The 25,000-nt window shown below is 47.4% G+C and overlaps 1 protein-coding gene across 24 annotated transcripts in view; it reads right to left on the reverse strand.

The window, feature by feature from the left end:
* The window catches only part of LOC123507147 (homeobox protein Meis1-like), a 518,053-nt gene that overhangs the window by 298,639 nt on the left and 194,414 nt on the right, over positions 1 to 25,000 (reverse strand). For 16 of the 24 annotated variants that reach the window (XM_045259776.1, XM_045259787.1, XM_045259783.1 and 13 more), the window contains 2 exons: positions 22,787 to 22,925; positions 503 to 568 (listed from right to left, as the gene is read on the reverse strand). In XM_045259776.1, the coding sequence (XP_045115711.1) occupies positions 503 to 568; positions 22,787 to 22,925 (205 nt within the window). The remainder of the gene's footprint in view (positions 1 to 502; positions 569 to 22,786; positions 22,926 to 25,000) is intronic. The other 8 variants (XM_045259779.1, XM_045259769.1, XM_045259770.1 and 5 more) reach the window with 3 other exon arrangements.

Genomic DNA, 25,000 nt, shown 5'->3' on the forward strand with positions numbered 1-25,000 from the left:
AGAGAGAGAGAGAGAGAATAACGAGCTGAGAGATGGACTGACCGACTGAATGACAGGCAGACAGACAGATAAACAGACAGAGAGAGAGAGAGAGAGAGAGAGAGAGAGAGAGAGAGAGAGAGAGAGAGAGAGAGAGAGAGAGAGAGAGAGAATAACGAACTGAGAGAAGGACTGACCGACTGAATGACAGGCAGAGAGACAGATAAACAGAGACAAAGACAAAGACGTAAATATAAAACAGATAAACAAAAAAAATAAAGAGAATAAAAGAAAACAATCAGTAAAATAAAAAAACACAAAAAAAACAAGAAAAACCTGAAAAAAAGAAAACGTGGAAATACAAGAGAGAGAAAATGAAGGGTAGACTGAGAGGAAAAGAGAGAAAAACAGAGAGAGAGAGAGAGGGAGAGGGATTTAAAGAGGGATGGGGATGGGAGGGAAGGGGAGGGAAGGGAAGGGTTTGAAGGGTTTAAGGGGATGAACGAACGTGCCGAACACCTACCTAATGAGTCTGTCATCCCACGTACAAGTGTGGCAGGTTCTGACCCACCTGTAGGAGTAGGAAACACTGCGTATCAGATTAACAAGCCCAAAGGTAAGGCGGAGCGGTGGGGTGGGAAAAAAAAAAGGAGGTTAAGGTAAGTGTTTGGCTTCACTATGTACTGTGTGTGTGTGTGTGTGTGTGTGTGTGTGTGTGTGTGTGTGTGATTAATGAGTGCTATGTTCATGATGTGATTATGCTTATTTAAAATGTGGATGTGTGTGTGTGTGTGTGTGTGTGTGTGTGTGTGTGTGTGCGCTTACATACACATGTATATGTCAACAGGGGCCATTTGTCACAATAAAAACGTAACACTAGTAAAATAGTCTCTTTTAAGTCTAATATTACCTGCTACATTTTTTATAACTCCCTCTCTCTCTCTCTCTCTCTCTCTCTCTCTCTCTCTCTCTCTCTCTCTCTCTCTCTGGAAGCCATAAAGTCATAGGATGTAAACACACAGCACACTTCTCGGGAATCATTAAGAGCCCCACAGCGCGTCACGTCAAAGGAGCCATCACACTTTTCTCTAATCGCCACCTGTTGCCAATCTTGTAATTAAACGCAATTCTAGAAAGACATAGAGGTGATTTTTCTCTGGTAATTATACTGGACGTCAACTTACTGCCACGTGGACCAATGGGAGTCTTGACCTTCTTCCTCTTCCTCCTCCTCCTCCTCCTCCTCCTATTATTTATTTTTTTTTTCTATTTTATCATCGTTCGTATTACTATAAATGTGTTTTTTTTTTCTCTCTGTTTTCTTTCATATATATTTTCCTCTCTCCTCATTTTTCAAGTCACTCATTTCATTATCTCATTTTTCCTCTTATTATTTTATTTCTATCTGTTATCATCACGTCCCGTTCTTTTCTTCATTTCGTGTTTACACCAAAATTATCCTCACCTTAATATTTTTTTTTCTATCTCAAATCACTTCCATTTTTATCATGTCCTTTATTTTTCATATACTTTTTCCTTTACTAAACCACCACCACCACCACCATCACCACTACGACCACCATTCCCTCCTCCCCCTCTTTTTCCTGCTCCTCCTCCTGTTCCTTCCCTAAAATCACTCCTATTCCCCCACTAGACACCCCTAAACCCCCGAAATTCACCCCATTCCCCTCAGACACCCCTACACACCCTTACACACCCGTATTCCCCCAACCATACACCCCAATACACCCTAAAATCACCATACACTAAACTATCACCACCACCACTACCTTCATCTCTACCACCACCACCACCACCACTACCTCCTGCTCCTCCTCCTGCTGATGCTCCTTCACAATTGCCACAATCTGCCACAATCAGCTCGGTGGCGGCGCAAACAAACACGGTCGGCGGACAGACACACAGGGGCGATAACAATGCCCTGATTCGAGCCCCGGGAAAAGTCGGTCTGAAGAGCTGAAGGGAAAGGAGGGATTGGATGGAAGGGGGGAGGGAAAGGGTAATGTTTGGAATGGGGGGGGAGCTCTTAACCCCTTAGCAAAAACTCTCTCTCTCTCTCTCTCTCTCTCTCTCTCTCTCTCTCTCTTGATTTCTATTTATTTTTTTCTCTCTCTCTTTCCTCTCCTCCATTCTTCATCTGTCTCTCCCCATAGCTTCTCTCTCTCTCTCTCTCTCTCTCTCTCTCTCTCTCTCTCTCTCTCTCTCTCTCTCTCTCTCTCTGTATCCGTGATCCCTATTCTATTTTTTTCTTTTTTTCTCTCTTTCCTTTCCTTCACTCTTCATCCATCTCTCTCTCTCTCTCTCTCTCTCTCTCTCTCTCTCTCTCTCTCTCTCTCTCTCTCTCTCTTCGTAATGAACACAATTTTATTTCATTCTTATTCTTTTATTTCTTTTCCCAATATATATTTTTTCCTTTGCCTTTTCCCTCTCTGCGTTGCTTAGTCGTATCTTTATCACCTCTGTTTTCTCTGCCTCTCCTTTCTTCCCCTCCTTTTCTCCCTCTTAGTCGAGTATATTTAGCAAGAAAGAGAGGCGAGGTGAAGCAGAGAAAGAGAGAGAAAGAGAGGAAGAGAGGAAGAGCAAGGGAAGGGGAGACAGGGACAGGAGAGAAATGGTATAGGAAAGAAGAAGGGGAAAAGGAGGAATCTGAATAAAAAGAGGAAAAATAAAACTGAATTTATAAAAGGAGAAAAGAAAGTTGTGATGAATTTACTTGATTATATTTTCTTTCTTCTTCTCCCTTTTTTTTCCTTTTCTTTTTCTTATTCTATCTTTCTCTTTCCCTTATTCGTTACATAAATTTTGTTTGCTTTTCATCTCTCCTTAAAAAAGTATATTAAAATTATACAATGCCTTTAAATTTCTATGGAAAAATTACCTTTAAGGAAGAAAAATATCCTAAAATTGGTCTCTCGTCTCCTACAGGTGTCCTTCGCAGGTGTTCCTTTGGTTCCTCTGGTTCCTTTGCCTCTCCCCCCCCCCCCGCCTAGATTCTAAAGGACACGTGAGGTTTTCTTTCTTTCTTTCTCTCTTTCTTTCTTTCTCTCACTTTTTTTTTCCTTTCTTTATTTGAATGATTCTTGTTCGTTCCACATCCTCTTCCTTTTCAGGGTCACATTTCTCTCTCTCTCTCTCTCTCTCTCTCTCTCTCTCTCTCTCTCTCTCTCTCTCTCTCTCTCTGTTACTACCACAATTATTTCTTTCCCTTTTTCGTTGTTTTAAATTCTCTCTCTTTCTTGTTTCTCTCACCTCTAGTCCCTTCTTCCTTCTCTCTCTCTTTCTCCTCTCTCTCCGTCTCTCCGCCTATTGCTTCTTCCTCCCTCCTTCCCTCCTTCCCTCTTCTTCTCTCTCCCTCTCCCTCGTTCTTCGTTCCGCTGACTCCTCCAAGTAACATTCCTTCTCATAACATTAATTTGTTCTCTGATGTTCTCCACGTCCCTTTCTTCTCCTAATGGTTCTTTCCCCTCCCATTCTCCCTCTCCCTTCTCTCCCTACTCTGTCTCCTTTTCCATTTTGTGTCTCCCTCATTTCCTCTTTTAACTCTCCTTCCTTTCCTGCTTCCCCCTTCTTCCTTCTTCCTTCTTCCTCTCTTCTGTCTTCTCCTCCTCCTCCTCTTCTTCTTCTTCTTCTTCTTCTTCTTCTTCTTCTTCTTTTGGGTGTGTTTCTGTTTATTTTTTTTTGTTTGATTTTTTTTCTATTCATGTTTCTTTTTTCTTATTTACTATTTTTTTTTCTACGAGTTTATTGGTTTTATTTCTGTTTCCATTTTTATTGTTTGTGTTTTTTTTTTTCTATTCGTTCTACATATTTTTTTCTTTCCTAACGTTTCTTCTTTCATCTCTAGTTATTCTTCTGTCCTCCTCCTCCTCCTCCTCCTCCTCCTCCTCCTCCTCCTCCTCCTTCCCTTCAGAATGGTCCTCTTATGCCCCCATTCCTTCCTTTCTCCCTCTCCTTAATTCCATCATTTCTTCCCTCCTTTTCTTCTCAGCTTTCTTTCAAGTCCCCCTCCCTCCTTCCCTCCATTCCTCCACCAGCTTTCTCTCCTCCTCCTCTTCCTCTTCCTTCTTCTCCTTTATTTTCTTCTACCCTATCTCCTTCCCTTCATCTCTTTATTCTGCAAGATTTCTATCATTATCTCTTTTGTTCTTCTAGCCTTTCATTTTTTTTTCTATATTTGTCTATGAATGTCTTTTTTCCTGTTGTTCTGAGGTTAATTATTTTCCTCAGTCTTTATTCTAACTCCCTTCCTTCCTCTGTATGTTTCCCTCCCTTCCCTATACATGTCTAGCTTTCATCTCTTTCCAGTCTTTCTTATCCATGCCTAACCTTTCTTCTTATAGCTCTCCGCCTCTACCTCTCCCTGTCCTCCGTCCTTGCGTCTTGTCCTTCATGCATCAGCCTTCCTTCACTAGCCATTCTTTTCTTCCTATCCATATCTAATCTTTCCTCTTGTAGCTTTCCACATCTCCCTCTCTATCCCCTGCCTCTCCCTCTCTCCTCTCTCCCTTCATGCCCTTCCTATCCATATCTTCTCTCTTGTAGCTTTCCACATCTCCTCTATCCCCTCCCTCTCTCCATGTCCTTCCTATCCATATCTTCCCTCTTGTAGCTTTCCGCCTCTCCCCCTCTATCCCCTGCCTCTCCCTCTCTCCCTCTTCATGCCTCAGCCACCCCTTCCCTCACAAAGCCAGCAGTCACAAAGCTTCCCGGACAAACGGGCCACGGACAATACGGAGTCTGGATGCTCAAAACAGAAATCTTCATAAACCTCTTGCCGCCGCAGCCGCCGGGGAGGGATTGGGGATTGGCCGTGTGTCGGGGCTCCCTCAGGGTGTGCCGCGGAGACCCTCATGGAAACCCAGGGTCCTCAAGGATGCCCGGGACCCTGGGGGAGGCCGCTCAAGGTCCTCGGAGGCTGCAGGATTGGGAGGGATGGAGGGAAGGAGGGAGGGATGGAGGGAAGGAGGGAGGGATGGAGGGGAGGGAGGGAAAATAGGATGTGGAAAGGGAAATTTTTAAGGTTCATTTTTCTTGGGTATATGTTTGTGTTGTTTATTTGTTTATTCGGTGCGTTTTCACTTGTTTGAAATGCTGATCATTTTCTGTTTACAGTTGTTAATGGATGATTGGTGTGGTTTTCCTTCTGTTTTATTCATTATTTTCAACTATCATTGTTATTATATTATTATTATTATTATTATTATTATTATTATTATTATTATTATTATTATTATCATTATTATCATTATTTCATTCGAGATAGATCCAGAGCGTGAGAGGAAATGTTGTAATAGTAGTAGTAGTGGTAGTAGTAGTAGTAGTAGTAGTAGTAGTAGTAGTAGTAGTAGCAGCAGTAGTAGCAGCAGTGGTAGTAGTAGTAGTGGTAGTAGTGGTGGTGGTGGTAGTAGTAGTAGTAGCAGCAGCAGCAGCAGCAGCAGCAGTAGTAGTAGTAGTAGTAGTAGTAGTAGTAGTAGTAGTAGTAGTAGTAGTAGTAGTAGTAGTAGTAGTAGTAGTAACAGCAATAGGAGTATTTCCAAAGTATTTACAGTTCAGGCTCTACTTCACAGGACAGAGTGAAGTCTCAGCCCACACACCAATCTGGCCAGACAACACACACACACACACACACACACACACACACACCTCCCACCACCCAAGGCTCGGTAAGGCTGTGTGACCTCCGACCCACCCTTCGAGGCACCTTATTGCCCATATTAACCCTTCATCTCTCTGTCCCACACACACACACACACACACACACACACACACACACACACACACACACACACACGTAATCGTTTTTGCCTCCACACACACACAAAGAGGAATGTAATGCAGAAAAAATGGGAAGTGGGGGGGGAGAGAGAGAGAGAGAGAGAGAGAGAGAGAGAGGGAAAGAAAAAGAAAAAAAAATATATAAATCGGTTTGACTCTTCGACGGAATGTGAGACCAACTGACCTGACTAAAAAGGACCAAAAAATTATTCCCCTTTCCCCTCTCCCTCTCTCTCTCCCTCTCTCTCTCTCTCTCTCTTCCCTTCTCTCCCTTCCCACCTTCCATCCTAAACCTCAGATTATGATGGCGACGAGGACGACTTCTACAAAAAAAAAAAAGGAAAAAAAAAAAATTCATAACCAATAAACCTGACGCTAATCCAGCCATTTGAGCTTAAATCCCATTAGAAGCGGATCTGATCCCTTAACACTCCCCCTTCTCCAACTCCACCTTCCCTCCCCGTCTCTTCTGTCCCTGTTGTGTCCCGTCCCCCTCCTGCTCCTCTCTCTCTCTCTCTCTCTCTCTCTCTCTCTCTCTCTCTCTCTCTCTCTCTCTCTCTCCGCCCTTTTCCCTTCTCTCTATCCCAAGGTTCCCAAACTCTCCCCTCCCTACCTTTCTCCCTGCACCTTCCCCTCTTCCTCCCTCCTCCACCCTGCCCACCCTCCATCCCCATAGTCACCCGTTAAAGGACACTCCAGAATCTGTCCTGCCGGTGTGGTCAGAGGCGTCATAGATTGTCACTGATCATCACCGGGTGGCAAAAACCTTCGTCCCGCTCGGAAAGTGTCGCAGGAGCCTCGTGGAAGGAAGCACAGGGAACCAACGAGTCAGTCAGTCAGTTTGGTAGCAATGACTCTCGATCTCCTGTCCTTCGCTTCGCCTCGTCGCTTTCAACGTAACCTAATTCATATCTATTATCGACCTATTTTTCCCGCCTTTTTCCCTCTCACTGGTAGAGGAGGACGAGTAAGGAAGGCAGGGAAGAGGAGGAGTAATAAATGCATTGAAGTCTCGCTGGCTGTCGTGAAGGGAGAGAGAGTGAGAGAGGAGAGGGAGAGGGAGAAGGAGAGGCAGGGACAGGCTGGGAAAGGAGAGGAGAGGTGGAGGGTGGAGGGAGAGAGAGAGAACGGACGATTATGGTGCATTAAGGAAGAAGTCGAGGCGCTGATAGTCTTGTACGAACTGTTTCCACGGCTTTCTCCTTCTGTGTGTGTGTGTGTGTGTGTGTGTGTGTGTGTGTGTGTGTGTGTGTGTGTGTGTGTGTCCTACATACAGGGAAGAAAAGCACTTGGAGGTTTTTAAGAAGAGGGTGAGAGAGAAAGGAAAGGGGATAGGGCGAGGTAGGAAGGGGAGGTATACAAGGGGAGGAGCATGAGGAGGAGCAGCGAGGAAGGAAAGAAGAGTGTGGAGGTTTAGATAAAGGGAGGAAGTTATAAGAAAACAAGCAAGACAGGAAGAGGGGCTGGAGGGAAGATAAGATGGAGAGAAGGGAGAAAGAGAGAGAGGAGACGAGGAAGAAAGGAGTGGATAGGAGACGAAAAAAGAGATAGAACAAAGAAAATGAGAGAAAAGCAGTAGCAAAATCAGAAAAAATAATGAGAGAGAGAGAGAGAGAGAGAGAGAGAGAGAGAGAAACGACAACCACAATAACAACACACTCGTCCTCCTTCTCTCCCTCCCTCCCACCCTCCTCACCAAAAGACCCTCCGTAGCAAGCCATTCTCGAAGCACTTAAAGGTTCTCTTCGGATATCTTCCCTTTGTGAGTCGCTGCCACGCCGGGCCACCTCACTCTTCCTTTCTTCGACTCCAAGGCTCAAAAAAATGTGTACAAGGACAAGCCAGAATAGGAAGAAAAGGAGGAAAAAAAGAGGAAAAGTATATACGAGAGAGAGAGAGAGAGAGAGAGAGAGAGAGAGAGAGAGAGAGAGAGAGAGAGAGAGTGAGGACAAGTGAGTGAAGATCAGAATACGAGAGAGAGAGAGAGAGAGAGAGAGAGAGAGAGAGAGAGAGAGAGAGAGAGAGAGAGAGAGAGAGAGAGAGAGAGAGAGAGAGAGAGAGAGAGAGAGTGGTGAGTGAGGACAAGCCACTGCGATCAGAATATGAAGGAAAAGAGAAATATAAAGAGAAAGAAAGAAAAGTACATGTATAAACGTCAGAGAGAGAGAGAGAGAGAGAGAGAGAGAGAGAGAGAGAGAGAGAGAGAGAGAGAGAGAGAGAGAGTCGGGAGAGCTGTTTGATCTACGCACTTAATGATGTTGCACTTTTTTTCTTTTTTATGTTCTCGTGATTAAAATATTTCTACTCTAACTTACGTCCAACATTTTTCTCTTCCACTCCTTCTCTCTTTTTATTCCCTTTCTTTTTCTTTCCTTTACACGAACAACCTGAATCATGCTACTTAATTCATTTTTCACTTTTTTAGCTTCCACTTCTAAGTAAGACATTTCAATCTATTTTACGCACAGATACACAAACATGGAGGTATATATAAATGAAGTCAACTTTTCTCCCTATGAATAAATAAAACTCTCATCTTTTCTTGTATTTTTATCGTCGCATTAAGAACTTTATTGGAATACTAGTAGTGAATATTATCAAGGCACAGAGACACAAACATGGGAGTAAAAATGAAGGCAACTTTTCTCCCTATGAATAAACAAACCCTCATCTTTTCTTTTCTTCTTACCCTCGTATTAAGAACATTATTGGAATATTGTCAGTAGCAAATATTTTTAAGGCACAAAGACGCAAACATGGGAGTAAAAATTAAGTCAGTTTTTCTTCCTATCAATAAACATACTCATCTTTTCTTCTATTCTTAGCCTCGCATTAACCCTTTGAGTACTATGACGCGTTCCTATATTCATTCTGCTTGATATTTGTTGATTTTAGACAGCTTTAGAAACTTATGTGTGGGGGGGATTAAAATAGTGAAGACTCTGGCCATCAATCTTCTGACCTCCATAGACCCTTTCTAATGTCAATAAAATGGTCTAACCGTACAAAAATCTCAAGGTAAAAATGTGTTCCAGTACTGAAGGGAGTTAAGAGCATTATTTGAATACTATTAGTCGTGAATATTTTAAGGAGAGAGGGAGGGAGAGAGAGAGAGGGTGAGGGAGGGAGGGAGTATATACATAAAACACGTGAATTCCAAACACAAATCCTTACCTAAGACCTCAATTAAATGCGCACAGGTGAACAAAGAATCGCTAGGTTAAGACCGCGACACAGGTATTACGGGAAATTATCGTAAACGCATAACAAATACGATACCTTGTGCGCCAAAGTGTACATATATATAGTACACACAGATTTACGTACATGTGTATACGAGTCATAGATTCTTCTTTATGGATCTTGAATATAAGTAAAGGGTTATTTTTGTGAGTGACAAGCAAAATAGGTGAGTTTTAACCCCATCAGCACCGGAGCGCATTTTTATCATAAATTTTTGGTGTGATCAGGTGATTTTACTTACATTAAGAAGGGTCTATGGAAGTCAGAAGATTAATAGCCAAGGTCTTCACTATTTTAATCCCCACATAAGTTTCTGAAGCTGTCTGTATCAAATCACCAAATAGTCACCAGAATGAACATGGAAACGCGTCATGGTACTGAAGATGTTAAGAGATGTAGGTTGAGTTTCATCCTCTCTCTCTCTCTCTCTCTCTCTCTCTCTCTCTCTCTCTCTCTCTCTCTCTCTCTCTCTCTATCGGACCCGAACCGACCTCGCCTTTTCAAGAGGACAAGGAACCGAGACTTAAAACATTCAAGAGGAAACCGAGTAGGAATATTTTGGTGGATCAGCGAAGGTTTTAGATAGAGAGAGAGAGAGAGAGAGAGAGAGAGAGAGAGAGAGAGAGAGAGAGAGAGAGAGAGAGAGAGAGAGAGAGAGAGAGAGAGAGAGAGAGAGGTCTCTCTCTCTCTCTCTCTCTCTCTCTCTCTCTCTCTCTCTCTCTCTCTCTCACACACACACACACACACACACACACACACACACACACACACACACACACACACACGGTCGCACATTCTTCTTGCCTTTGTTGTATATTTATTCGTGAGAGAGAGAGAGAGAGAGAGAGAGAGAGAGAGAGAGAGAGAGAGAGAGAGAGAGAGAGAGAGAGAGAGAGAGAGAGAGAGAGAGAGAGAGAGAGAGAGAGAGAGCAGAGAGAGAGAGAGAGAGAGAGAGAGAGTGAACACACACACACACACACACACACACACACACACACACACACACACACACACACACACACACACACACACACAGGGCGCTAAAATATGACACTCGTAAACACACCAGCGGCGGAGAGCAACACACAAGGCAGATGAAGCAAACTCGATCGCTACGAAAAAAAAAGAAAAAAAAGGAAAAAAATGACGAACGAGATGCGAAACGAAACGACTTTAGCGAACAACAACCGATGAAAAAGTAAAAGGGATGAAATAAAAAAGAAAAAGGAGTGAATGACGTAAGCAAATATATATGTGTAAAAAAAATGAGAGAGAGAGAGAGAGAGAGAGAGAGAGAGAGAGAGAGAGAGAGGGAGGAAAAATAGGGAAACGGACGAATAGGTGAAGAGTTTTGAAATATATGGAAGGTATAACACGTAAAGAAAGAGCAAGAATTGATAAAAAAGGAAATGAAAAAACGACAAAATAATGCAAAGAAAAAAAATAAATGGAGGAGTGGGAGAAAAAAATCAATAAACTCAATCAATAAAAAAAAATATATAGATAAAAAAAAGAAATATAACCGTAGAGAAAGAGAAAGAATTAATAAAAAAAAGAAAAAAAAAAAAAAAATAGAGAAGAGAAAAAAAATCAATAAACTCAATCAATAACAAAAAATATATATACAAATAAACAAAAGTAAATAGAAACAAGACAAAATAAAAACAAGAATTGATAGAAAAAAACAAATGACAAAACTAAACAAAATAGAAAAAAGAAAAAAACTGAAGGAGAAAGATGAGAAAAAAATCACTCAATAACAAATCAAAAAGAAAAAAGAAAAATAAATACAAATAAGATAAATAGAACAAAGGGAAACTGGACAACTAGAGAGAAAGAGATACGAGAGATAAAATACAAGAGATATTCAGAGATGCGGGAAAGGGAAGGAAGAGATATGGAGCGTGACAAAGGATAGCCTGAGTAAAGAGTAAGAGGCGAGGCAAGAGTAAGAGGAAAGTTGCAAGGAGGAGCAAATATGTGGAGAGAGGAAATCAAATGGCAGATGTTCGCAATTAAGAACCAGTTGCTTATAAAGGGAGGAAATATGCTGACTATAAATATTGCTAGAGAGAGAGAGAGAGAGAGAGAGAGAGAGAGAGAGAGACAGAGAGAGAGAGAATAAAGTTAGGGAAATATATGTCTACACTCGCTAACTAAACTCTCTCTCTCTATGTCTCACACACACACACACACACACACACACACACGAGAGAGAGAGAGAGAGAGAGATAATCGCAAATATAAAACAACACAAATATATTCTTCCTACTAAACTATTTCTTTTCTTATTAAACCACCGTCTTGTACTCTCCCATCCCTTCCTCTTCTACCCCCTCCCTCCCCACCCCAACCCCCTCCCCAACCGAGGAACTCACACAGTACTTACATCTCCCCTAAAATCTTCCCCTCCCCTTTCCTTTCAATCTCCCCCCCACCACTGGTAGCTTCTCTTCTTATTCTCCCTCCTCCCCCATCCTCGTCCCCAAAGATCCCTCCCCAGTGAGTAAACATGCTCCATAAGGTTTTCTCTCCCCCTCCCCTTCCTCCCCACCACAGCCGAGGCATACCCCCCCCACGAGAAAAGGTAAGGAGAGAGAGAGAGAGAGAGAGAGAGAGAGAGAGAGAGAGAGAGAGAGAGAGAGAGAGAGAGAGAGAGAGAGAGAGAGAGAGAGAGAGAGAGGGAGGAAGGGAGGGAAGGAAGGTAAGGGCCGGGTATACATCTCTCCACGTGGTAAGAGAGAGGAGGAGGAGGAGGAGGAGGAGGAGGAAGGGAAGATGTTAAGATGAGTGAAAAGAACAGAGGGTTTTGAAGAGGAAAGGATGAAGGAGAGAGGAAGAAGAATAAGAGAAGAAGTGAAGGAAGAAGAGGAACAAAGGAGAGAAGTAAGTTATCGTCTGCAGTGAAGCTTTCAAAATGTCCTCTATTGAAAGATTATGCTTTTACTTACAATCAAATACTTTTTATAGGAAGAAAAGATGAGTGGAAAAAAAATAAAGTGATGAGGGAAAGAGAAAAGGACAAAAATAGATAATAAGAAATGAAAAGAAAAAGGATTAAAAGATGGAAAAGAAAGAAAAACGCCCATCAAAGGATCAAATTGTACTCTATTGAAAGGTTATTCTTCTATTTACAACCAAATACTTTTTTTTTATTCACCTGACTCTAACTCATTAGCTAACTGAGTGACTTCCCTCCCGTTCTTCCTTCCTGTCTCCTTCTTTTACTTCCTTTTCCTCCATCTGTCCAATCCCTCCATCCGTCCTCCTTTCTCTCTCACTGACTCTCTTCCTCTCCCTCACTCTCTCACTCACTCACTCACTCACCCACCCCAATCACCTTTCCACCTTAATGAAGAACACGTGAAATTACCTAACTCTTCCCTTTGAAAATCGCGTGAAAACACTTTATCCCTTTTTTCCCTTCCTTTCGCGGTGGTGGTCCAGCGTGTACACATTAATTTCCCTGAACCGCCTGTGTTTTGCCTCGCCAGCGTCCCTCCAACTTCCTTCCTGCCTCGCCCGCTCTATCTGTCTGCCTGTCTCTCTAAAAACCGGTGCTTTCCTTCCCTTCCTTTCCTTCATTTCCCTCCTTTTGCTCCTTCCTCCCTGTGCCTTTCCTCTCCTCCTCCTCCTCCTCCTCTTCTTCCTTCTCCTCCTCCTCTTCCCTAGTGCGGGTCGGCGGGGGACACCACGCCACATTACCTCCTTTCTCTGCCCTCAACTACCCTGGAAAACTCGGGTTGCCCTTTTCCAGCGGCGCCCCGGAGGTCTGGCCAGCCGGATGGGGGTGCAGGGGAGTCGGGGGGTAGTGAGGCTGAAACAACTAGTTACCTGACGACCTTGTTCCCTCAGGATCCCTCAGGCCTGGTAGGATTTGATACACCGTCTTTCCCTTTTACGTCCCCTTCCCGTCTCATGCCTTGCTCTTCCACCCCCTTCCTGTTTCTCACTATTCTTTTTTTCTTATCCTTCTGTTGTGTTTTGTCTTTTCTCTTACTCTCTTTTTTCTCTTCATGTTTCTTTCTACTCCGTCCGGTTATTTTCTCATTTAGTTTTGCTTTCTTCCATGCCTCCTTTTTTTTTCCTATTCCTGCTTAGTCTTTCTTTCTTCTCAGTTTACATCACATCCTCGTCACCTCTTATTCGTCTTCCATTCCTCAAAGCCTTCATCCCCACCTCCCTTCCCTCCTGCATCATCACCTCCCATCCCTCCCTCCAAGCCCTGCCCGTGACGATGAGGTTCACACACTAACACATGTTACCTGGGCATCAGAATTCGCGTGAAATCTCTGTGTAAAAGAGACACGCCGCGGTTCTCATGGCCTTCGATTATCTCTCTCAAGGAACACCGCCCTGGGAAAATGATAATAAATAAACATTGTAGCAGCGAGGAGAAATGTTTGCCCAGCGACATTAAACACGCAGGTAACGAAGCCAAGTTAGCGGGTATTTAAGTGGATGTTTCGTGTGTCAGCGGTGTATGAGGCTGGGCTCTGCGGGGTGCTTCACGTCGGTGCCACGTCCGGGAGGCACTGTGACCCGTCCACGGCAGGAGTGACAGCGCCATGTGTCAGGTATTTGACAGGTAAAAAAACGGCAAATAAAAACAAGGTGCCACCATCCTTCTCTCTTGACTTTCACCCCATCATCCCTCCGTCACCTCTCTCTTTCTCTCTCTCCCTCCCTGCCTCTCTTCTTTCTTTCTCTCCCTCCCTCCTCTCCCTCCTCTCCTCAGATACAAAGTGACACACGTTCAGAAATATTCACTGTATCCGCCGTCAGTGTTTTTGTTTGTCTTCAGTCTAGTCCTCCACCTCGCGTCGCACCTCCGCGCCTGCTGGGGATGAAGTCATCGGGCGGGGCGGGGCGGGGCGGGTCCGAAGAGGGGTCCTCGTGACGCTGGAGGGACAACAGCGCGTCCAACACTTTAAAATCCACTTAATTTTTATGATGAATTTTTATGCGCACCTCCCGCTAAGTCGCTGGAGGGAGGCATACGATTTGCTGGTGGCGGGGAAGGGAGTTGCCAAGACTGCCGACCACGCCACGCCCTCCCTCCTCCCCATGTACCCCCTAACCTCCTCTCTTCCACCACCTGCATACACGCCTCGGGGCCACTCAGGTAAGATATCACACATATGTAGTTCTCCGCATTGGTATGAAAGTGTTGCAAAAAGGTGAAGGTTGAATTCAAGACAAGGCGAAGGAAGGAAGGGAGGGAGTCGGCGATCCATCTGTCACCTTCGTATTTGTGCCGCCTCGCCGGTCCCGCCCCTTCGTTGCTTAAGTCTGCCAGGCCGCATGAAGAGCAGGGATAAATATTTCTTATGTGACAGCGCGCACTACCGACATCCATAAAGGTGCATACATTCATACAAAAAGGTGGTAAATAAGCAACATAATAAAACAAAAAGATACACACGCACGCTGCATGAGACGGACGAAGAAGAAAAATGCTTGTTTAATGCTGCGCAGCGGACAGACAGGTGGCGTCCCGAGACAATACAAACGAGGCATTAATGTAAGTACCAGCTTGATGCGTAAAATACGACGATTAGACAAGCCCGCCGCAGCACCGCACACACGTTCGTCATCCTACACACAGCTTAATATGCAAAACGTCACCGCCAAGCCTTGAATGTCAACACAAAACTCTCCCTCGACTTGACAATGAGGCCTCGAGGAAGGCGGTGACGCTGCCCCCTGAGGAGACGCCAGATTCCCCCACACGCCATATCTCCCTCGATGACAACGTCGGCTGGAGGGATGCCGAGAGGAGCGGGTCAAGAACTACGTGACCGCCATGTTTGAGAGAGAGAGAGAGAGAGAGAGAGAGAGAGAGAGAGAGAGAGAGAGAGAGAGAGAGAGAGAGAGAGAGAGAGAGAGAGACTGCGGCTCCCTCTCCCGCCAAGCATCGAAGACCAACACAAGGATGTCATATTATGTCTAGATTTCGTCTCTGTGGCATGATTGATCGGCCAGCGGTGTCGTAAAATTGACCGGAGTGATAGAGGCAATTCTTCTGACGTTGATCCTCTGCCATAAAGCATCGGACGCCCCATTAGACCAGTGAAAAACAGCAGGGAACTCTTTAAAATGTCCTGCTGTTCATGTTTATACCGCGCGGTGCCCTGGGAGGCGGCGGGGGCAGGGGAGGAGGTCAGGGGAAGGAGAGGACGGCGCTGCAAAAGGTGATGGAGCGAGGGAAGGGTGACGAAGGTTTCCTCGAGCTCGGCGGCGGGTCGTCCCATCGCGGGCTTGATGTATCACTGCCATAAAATACTAACAAGATATTAACTCCGATCATCTCATACATAAATTACATTGGTGTGTGTGTGTGTGTGTGTGTGTGTGATGATGATGAATACACACACACACACACACACACACACACACACACACACACACACACACACACACGAGCGGCACCTCAAACCATGACTCATCAACATTCTCGAGGTGACACGACCCTCCCACCCAAGACCCCGCGTCGCTAAATATCAGCCTCATCCGCTTAGCCGCGTCCTCAAGCAACGACCCGGACTTATGAGGGGTTAAGTGGGAGTCTTTTTGCTCTTTCTGCCTCCGTTAAGCGACCGCACCACATACGAGACAGGAAGAGTGACGGATGGCTAGGAGTACCGTCTCGGCCCTCTGTCGGCGACCCAGATCCCCTCTCGGGTACGTACACACGCGGCGGGTTAACAAGATCTGTATAATTCTGTCATTTGCTGGATTACTTAAAGTTGCTGAGGGCGGAATGAGAGTCTACCAGCCAGCCAGCCAGACAGACAGACAGCCAGTCAGTCAGTCGACCCAAGTACTACAGAAGCCAGCTGCTGACTTGACTAACCCAATAACACAATTAAGTTCATATCGCAAAGGACAATGGAATGTAATATCGCATCCACAAAACGTCAGGATTGTGATGTTATTAAGGAGGAGCTAAGAGTGTAAATCTGACGTGACTTGACTTCAAAATTTTGTCACTAAATTTACATTCCTTATCAAATTTCTAGTCACACATATTATACAAAAATAAAGGGGGAAAAAAAGGCAAAACGTCGATAACATGAACTACTGCGGGACATAAAAACTTACTCGAATACCCAATGAAAAAGAGCTCCCGACAGTTAAACGCCCCAAAAGTCGATTATATATGGAAAAATTAAGTAAAGCTACACACATTCACTTCATCAGACAGGTTGTGGAAGAGTTGTGAGGGAAGTGGATAGGTGGGCGGTTGGGGAGGAGAGTGTGGGCTTTGGGTGAAGGGAGGGAAGATGGGGAGAGAGGGAGAGACCTTATTGCAAGATGAAGGCCACTTAGTTCATACCTGTCGTGGGTGGTCACATTTGTCACCAGGCGGGCTATAGGGAGGTGGAGGTGCACGGGTGGAGAGGATTGGCCGGGATGGAGGATTGTGTGACAGGAAAGTGGATCTGACGAGGAGGTGGAATGGGGAAGTAAAATTCGTACAAAAAACAATCCCAATAAAGTAAAGAGAAAAGGCGGAAGGATTGGACAGAATGTAAAGAACGGGAGGACACAAAACGTAGAGGGAAACAGGAAGCATGAGGGAGGCAGGGAGGCACATGACGCTTGTTCCCGCTTGTTCCCGCTTCCTCCTTCCCCCTCCTCCCCCCCACTACCACACAGCCGGTCATCAGCTGCCTTATCATCCCCCGCCAATGTGTGGAATGCCCGCCGCCTATAACTCCAGACATAAGTGCATGAATTATGTATATATTTCCATCGCGATGAGCTGACGACGCGGCGGGAACGTGTCACAGGCACGGCGAGGGGGAGGCTGAGGGTGGGGGGCGCGGCACTTCATCACCCAGCGCGGCGCCTCTCCCGCAATGGGCCGGAACTGGCGTGGCCGCGGCAGCACACACGTCCCGCCGCTGCCGGGGTGTCATGCACATCACTCCGCTCCTCCTCAGCTGCCACCACAAATTAAAAACCTGACTTAGCACCCGCGCTCAGAGGGCAGACGCCTTTATTGATGGCCTGCGACACTAGATAAGCCTTTTGAGTGTAGATTTTTCTGTGGCGGGTGTGCATGGGGCGGCGGCGGGGGTGTGAGATGCCGCATGTGTGGCCGTCATAACCGCAACGCACACTGGCACCGGAGCCAAGCAGGTGGGCCACACCTGCTGCCGCTCCCCGCCCCCCGCTCGCCCCGCGTCCCGAGATGAGCCACGATTATACACTTCTTGCAGTCACTTCACTTATTTTGAACGCGTTGGTGAAAATAAGGTTTTGGAATGTTGTGCGCGGCGGGCGACAGGGGACGAGGCAGTGGGAGGGATTGTGGGACGAGGAGTGGTGGAGAGCAGTGCATGGTTTGTGAGGAACGACAGAGTGTGGAGCAAGAAAAGGTTGTGGAGGGGATGAGGAGTGTGGTGTGGATGGGTGTTGGTACTGTGGTAGGGGTGGAGTGGGAGGCGTGTGGTCCAGCATGCCTCAGCTGCCTCTCTTGTTCATGTTCCTCCCAGACACAAGCACAAGCATTGATGTTTGACTGCTGGGCCGTGACACCAGCGCCACCCACTCCCTCCTCCTGCCCGCCCGCCCGTCCGCCCCACAAAAGCATGGAGGAGGGGCGGACTCGTGCCCTGTGACGCGGCGTGATGGAGGAAGGGGAAGTAGGAGGATCTAGGAAGGACACATTGCCTACCTGAGGGCGGCACAGCTGGGGGCGATGCTGGGGAGGGAGGAGGAGGAAAAGGAGGGAATGGGAGGAATGAGGGGAGGGTGGCTTGCCCATTCCGTCCTTTACAGCAACCACGGCACTACTCAATGGGCGCGGTAAGGGCACCCACGCCTCGCCGCGTCCCTCCCACCCACCGGCCGTCTTTGTCTCAGCTCGCGACCCAAGCCCAACAGCCAAGCAATTAACCAGGATTATTTTTCACCACCATCATTAACACCATTGCAATCAAAGCTTCAATGAACTGAACAAACAAGGGTGAGCGGCGGCGGCCACAAGGGCGAGGCTTGGCAGGGCGTGGCTGGGCGAGTGGCTCTTACGGCGCTGCGAGGAAGAGCCCTGCGGGACGCCACTCTCTCCCTTGCAAGGCCGCCCAACAATGGGGCAGACAGAGGACGCTAACCCGACACCACATGATCTGAGATGTGATAACACGGCCGCGGTGACATCCAGTGACATCCAGTGACATCTTGGTGACATCTGCCAGGGAGGAGCTGAAGCGAGCACGACGGCGACACACGCTCAATATCTCTCCCCTGGCCGCCCCCTGCCGCCACCCCCTGCTGCCCGCCACACAGCCGCCGCCCCTGCCACGCCTTCCCTCCCACGGTATTTACGTCATAATGATCGTTACGCGGATTACACGCCCTCACCAGATAACTACCCGAGGCGACTCACTCTCGGGGGCACGGCTGCGGCGTCTATTTAACAAAGCTCGTCGTTAACTACCGAATTACCTGATGAAGTCTTCTTAATTGACTATCAACTTAAAGCAACAGTCGAGCCACACTGCCATAAGCTCGCTCCCTCCCTCGCAGCCACACGCAGCCATAATCCACGAGGAAAAGTCCATAAATCACTGGTTCTTATCGTGACTCGCATAGCTCACCACGCAGTACATAATTGTAATCGCCCATCACGCTGCTATGGCCGCGTTGTGCTACCTACCGACACGCCGCGCTGGGTATGGCCTGCGCGATTAAAGTTACGGTGTAGCTTCGCTTTGAAGAGCAAGAAGGTAAATGGAATAATGAGCTCAAGATTGCGGCCAATGAGTCTGTTGTTGTTTCTCCTTCGCCTACATCTTGATAGTTTGAACTGCAGGCACTCAGAGACACTATACGTTTCAATTAAAGCTACGCCACGTGCACACTTGAATGCTACAATCTTACTGGGTGTTTAAGAGCGCACTACCTTTATGATATCGCCACTAACACCACCACCACCACCCGAAGCAGCAACAGTAGTAGTAGTAGTAGTAGCAGTAGTAGTAGTAGTAGTAGTAGTAGTAGTAGTAGTAGTAGTAGTAGTAGTAGTAGTAGTAGTAGTAGTAGTAGTAGTCGAAGTAGTAGTAAGATATAGAGGAGGGCGAGGAAGAAAAGATAAAAGAAGAGGATCGTGAGTGAAGTCTGCTGCCTTCATAATAAAACAGATCTGAGAGGCAAGATGATGATGATGATGATGATGAGGAGGAGGAGGAGGAGGAGGAGGAGGAAGAGGAGGAGGAGGAGGAGGAAGGAAAATATGCAAAGAGAAAAGGAAGACTACGAAGAGAGAAAAAAAAGCAAAGAAAGCCGAGATAATGCAAAAGGAAGAAGCTGCAAGGAAGAGGAGTGAGGCGAGAGAAGCAACACAGCGGAAAGAGAAAGAAAAGGGAGAATTCTGCGAAGGAAGACGATGGGAAGAGGGAAAAGAATGGCCGCCGGGAGAAAATAATAAGCGAAAATAATACACTGAGGAGAGAAAAATAAGACAGGAGGAGGAAGAGGAGGAGGAAGAGGAAGAAGAAAGAGGAACAGGAGGAGGAGGAGGAGGAGGAGGAGATGGCTGGGAGAGGGCCAACATACTGCAACAGACGAAGATAATTAAGGTGCCCGCTACAACCCCCTTCTCTCTCATCCTCCGAACTCCCCCCACCCTCCCTAGCCCTTCCGAGGCATCCCTGTGGCGCCAAAGGTACGTACACACACACACACACACACACACACACACACACACACACACACTGACTCGTTCTATATATTGTTCATTGTACAAGATTATTAGTATATTAAATGCAAAAAAGTAGAGAAAATGAAGGTCTTGGTCAGAGAGAGAGAGAGAGAGAGAAATATGTGGAGCTACTGAAACCATATACAGATCAAATTAACAAAGCTCTACCTCGACCCTCAACACCTGAAGCTTGTATAGAAAACGGAAGTCTCATGAACGCTCCCCCAATTCACAAGAACACGAGATTCACGTTGCTGAGTTCGAGGAAACTACGAAGCTACGTCTTGAGAACCCAATGGCGAACTAAGTCACTAACCTGTATTCTGAAACGCTTTGCTCTCTCACCACCACTGCTTTCCAAAGGCCCTACTTAAAAATACTCGTGTTTTTAGTGGCATTTTTATGGTTCTGGTGATAGACTGGCAAAATTTCTAGCTTATTGAAGGGAGAAACTGTGTTGAAAACCCGGCTAGTTGTCTATATGGCCTTGCAAAATTGTCTTAGTGAGAGGCGTTTGTGAATAAGAGCGACTAAGAAGAGAGAGAGAGAGAAAAAAAAATAGCGAGATGCCACAGGAGAGAGATAGAGATAGAAACAGATAAGGAGTGAGTTACGTACGACCAGGCGATGAGATTAACTAGTGACGGCGACAGTTCACGGAGTTATGATGAGTGTCACGTGACAAGGATGACGGGGAGAAGGATGACGGTGATAGACTAGGACGAGTGTGGTGTGGTGAAGAGTGATGATTGTGGTGGTAGTAGTGGCAGTGGCAGTGGTGGTGGTGGTGGTGAATTATGGTGACAGGGCTGACAGTGGTGATGGAGAGGCGGTTTGATACTGTAACGGTGGAATGAGAGTGACTGATAGGGACGTTTTGTGATCATGCCAGCCTAGTGTGACGGTGACGCGAACACAAGGCAGAGTGACATGTGTTGACAGGCTGACTGACTCACTGACTGACTGACTGACCGACTGCAGGAGTGGTGACGGTATGAGGGTGACAAGGTGACGGAGTGTGACAAGGAGAATGCGCGTCAGGAACACAAAGGTGACTAATCATACGCCTGTTGTGACGGCTAGGGTGAGGCCAGCAGGGTGGAAGTGTGACGCCGGCAGGGTTGTGTGTGTGCCAGAACGAGGAGAACAGGGTTAAGGTGACAGGGTGAAAATAGTGTACTGACCGAATAGAGAAAACAGGGTGACAGTGACAGGGTGATGGCGGCAGGGTGATGGCGGCAAGATGATGGTGACAGGGTGATGGTGACAGGGTGATGGCGACAGAGTGATGGCAGCAGGGTGATGGCGATAGGGTAATGGCGGCTGAGTGATGCCGGCAGGGTGACGCCACGCAGTGCACGTCACCTTGAGATCATGTTACCTCCAGGTGGATATGAAACGTGTCCTTATTGCCACACACACACACATACACTCACACACACACACACACACACACACACACACACACACACACACACACACACACACCTTAATTCACTCTCGCCTCAACACCACCACCACCACCACTACCACGCATCGCATCCGAATCTGAGGCCATTCACACCCGCGTCACGTCCGGACAACTGACGAAGACGAAGCCGGAAACTGAGCAGCGAATACGGACGGTCGCGCCACCTCTTGAGTTGTCAAGTCTTAGCAATGCGATTCAATTCCCTTCAACAATTCAATCAACGTAATCAACTCGCGAGCAATGCTGCAGGGGGCGACATTCCGCTGTAATTAACTACTGCTACACAATTTGCAAGGTAGGGCTGGAGGGGGCGGTGAGGCAGGAAGGGGGAGGGTGCGTCAGTCCGAAGGTGCCTGCCGAAGATGACGATGATGACGATGATGACGCCGACATTAGCGGTGGTGATGATGGTGGCAGGAAATACACGCCGAAAATGCTTACAAAACTCAACACATAAAAACGAGACACATTTGGGAACAGCGAGACGTAAAAACAATTAAAACCTTTTGGGGTCAACCTTCTGCACCTCAAACGGTCCTGTGTGCGTGCCCACCAAGTCCTTCGGTCTGCTTCTCGACCGCTGCTGCGCCTCGGCCTCGCTCCGGTGATGTTCGAGGCCGCGGATACAGGAAGGGTCTGGCGCGGTAACTTATTTCAACTTGAGAGCTGACAACGCGAGATCTTTTAAGCATTCCACGTGCATTCCTCGCCAAACAGTGATGTAAATTATAGCTTCCGAGACCTTTGTAGTCCCACATGAGTCACTGGTGTGTGTGTGTGTGTGTGTGTGTGTGTGTGTGTGTGTGTGTGTGTGTGTGTGTGTGTGTGTGTGTGTGTGTGTGTGTGTGTGTGTGTGTGTGTGTGTGTGTGTGTGTGTGTGTGTGTGTGTGTGTGAATGTCCGAGCGTGACTACGCTGCTAACCATAAAAAAAAAAAAAAAGCTCAGAGCAGCGCCAATTATATGTCACAAAATGAGAAAAGATGCACCTGAGACGTCCCGTTATTATCATTATCTTCCTCCCTCCCTCGACGGGCAGCCCAGGGCTGTGGCTATGGCTGTGGCTGTGACTGACAGTGGCGAGGCTGCCCTCACAGTTACGACTCGTGTCGGAACGAAAGCCATGAAAGAATAAGGCTCCGCTTGAGGGAGAGTTTTCCGGGTAAGTGGCCTCAGGTAAGTGTGTCGTCAGGTGACTTCCGTGTCGGGGAGGAGGGCGTGGGAGGAGAGGAGGGCGGGGAGGAGTGGCGGTGCAGTGGAGGGATGTGGCAGTGTCCAGCGGGCGGACACGCAACACCACTTACTGCCGCTTCTGCTTCATTATGAGTTACTTCTCGTGGTCTGTTCATCTTTGTTCTGTTTGCCTGTTTTTGTCCGTGGCGGCGAGAGACAAATGGCGGGGCTCGTTGGAGCGATGTCGGTGTTTTGATTATGCGGCGGGAATTTTTATTATCTCCTTAATTTAAGGTGAGGCAGCGAGCGGGGCCGCGGCTGGGCAGCCAGTACACCCTCCCGGGCACCGCGCCGCGCCTGACTTACATGTTAGCAAGAGGGAAAGTAATTTTCAGCTGAGCTGTACGTAGCTTACCTGCTTCGCTGGTGTTGTCTCCCGACTGCTGGGAGGAGGGCTGGTGGGAGAGGGGACCTGGGGTACCGCCCGACCCTGGGGATCGGGCATCCTCCCCGCCCGCTCCCCCAGAGTACGACATTGTCGAAGACGGCGGCCGCTGTGGAGGAAAGAGAAGAGTGTGATTACTTGAGGCGGCAGGGAGGTGGCAGGGCGCGGGGCACCTGGCGCGCGGGGTCACCGGAGGCGGGTGACCACCACGCTCACAACACAGGTAATTCACATCAGGTAATGAAGCACACAGAGGATTGTCATGCTCACTGCACCACTTACCTCCCTTCCTCTCCCCTCCCTCCTTCCCCCCACTCTTCCCTTCCTTCCTGTCTCCCTCTGTCTTACAATGCAAACAACTTTTCCCAAGACCACCCAGCCTCAGCCTGCTCACTTCCTGCTGAACCCTGGCCCTCTGCTTCCCTCACTCTGCCCTACTTCCTTCTTTCTTTTCATCCTTCCTTCCTTCCTTCCCGGAACTGAGGAGAGCAGGAGGCACGACGCAAAGGACAATGCACGCGTGGCAAAGAGAGAGAGAGAGAGAGAGAGAGAGAGAGAGAGAGAGAGAGAGAGAGAGAGAGAGAGAGAGAGAAAGTAGTAGTAGTAGTAGTGCAGATGAAGAGAAAGGAAGGGCATGGAGGAAGGGAGGGAGGCAGGGAGGCAAGGAGGCATGTGGGTAACGCGGAGGGAATAGCAATGTGTCGCGTGGGCACGTCACCCTCGACACTGAGCTTCCCGCGATGACGACGACAGACCGCGTGTTTATGGCCCCTGTGTGTGTGTGTGTGTGTGTGTGTGAGAGAGAGAGAGAGAGAGAGAGAGAGAGAGAGAGAGAGAGAGAGAGAGAGAGAGAGAGAGAGAGAGTAAATGATATATAATTTTTTTCTATACACACAAAGCGTATGAAGCAAAATCAAATTACTAACAACTTCATTTAAACCTAGCAATAATACAACAAAAATACCGTCTCAGTTCTTAGTACACTCACACTACGACCACAAAACACACACACACACACACACACACACACACACACACACACACACATACACACACACACACAACCAAAGAAGAAACCAGCGCACATTCCTCGAGTTAGTGGTGGTGGTGGTGGTGGTGGTGGTGGTGGTGGTGGCCTGGCACGAGAGGAACACAAGCACTTACTTTCTTACACTCCTTCCTTTCATTCACTGAGTCCAGAAGCCTCCGCGTGAATAAACAAATGAATAAAGCAGGGCCATGGCGTGCAGGCGTCGCAGGAGTAGTAGTAATAGGAGGAGGAGGAGGAGGAGGAGGAGGAGGAGGAGGAGGAGGAGGAGGAGGAGGAGGAGGAGGAGGAGGAGGAGGAAGAAGAAGAAGAAGAAGAAGAAGAAGAAGAGGAGGAAGAGGAGGAGGAAGAGGAGGAGGAGGAGGAGGAGGAGGAGGAGGAGGAAGGACGTGAGGCAGCACACACTAAGGCGGCGTCTCCAGCAGGTCCCCGAGGCAGCTGGTTCCTCTCTCAGCACAAATGACACCATCCGTTCCCACATGCAGAGAGAGAGAGAGAGAGAGAGAGAGAGAGAGAGAGAGAGAGAGAGAGAGAGAGAGAGAGAGAGAGAGAGAGAGAGAGGAAGACTGCTCTGCTCCATGTTAACACACACAGAGCTATCCGGCTTAAGAAGAAGTAATACTAATATGTAAATGCCCAATTACACTCAACCATCGCCCATAAGACCTCCCGTCCTCCACATCCTCCTTCCCTCCTTCCCTCCAGCAGCAAGCAAATAATCCTCCTGTTTTTCCCCTCCAGAGTCTACAGTCATGCCCTGCCTGGAGTAAATAAGTTGTGACGGTGATTGTAGCGACGTGCAGAAGGAAGAAGAAGAGGAAGAGGAGAGAAAGAGATAGCAGGTAGCAGAGGGTGTTGTAGAGAAGACAGCGCCCCACCAATGCCGCTGCTGCCCGTCAAACACAAGGGTAATGGCAGGAAGTGGCCAAGTTATCACTCATTACCGCTCATTTACAAGCACGACGCAGCCCTGCCATCCAGCCCACCCTTGTTATCTTGCACAGCCGCGGCGACCTGACATGATCAATTGCTCACTCCATACGCCACAGCTAACCTGACCATTCAGATTATGATAAGAGGCGACACACGGAGGAAAAAACGAGAGAACAAGAGGCAATGGGACCCCTAACTGAGCA

This window comes from Portunus trituberculatus, chromosome 21 (assembly GCF_017591435.1).
Source record: "Portunus trituberculatus isolate SZX2019 chromosome 21, ASM1759143v1, whole genome shotgun sequence".
Lineage (NCBI taxonomy): Eukaryota > Metazoa > Arthropoda > Malacostraca > Decapoda > Portunidae > Portunus > Portunus trituberculatus.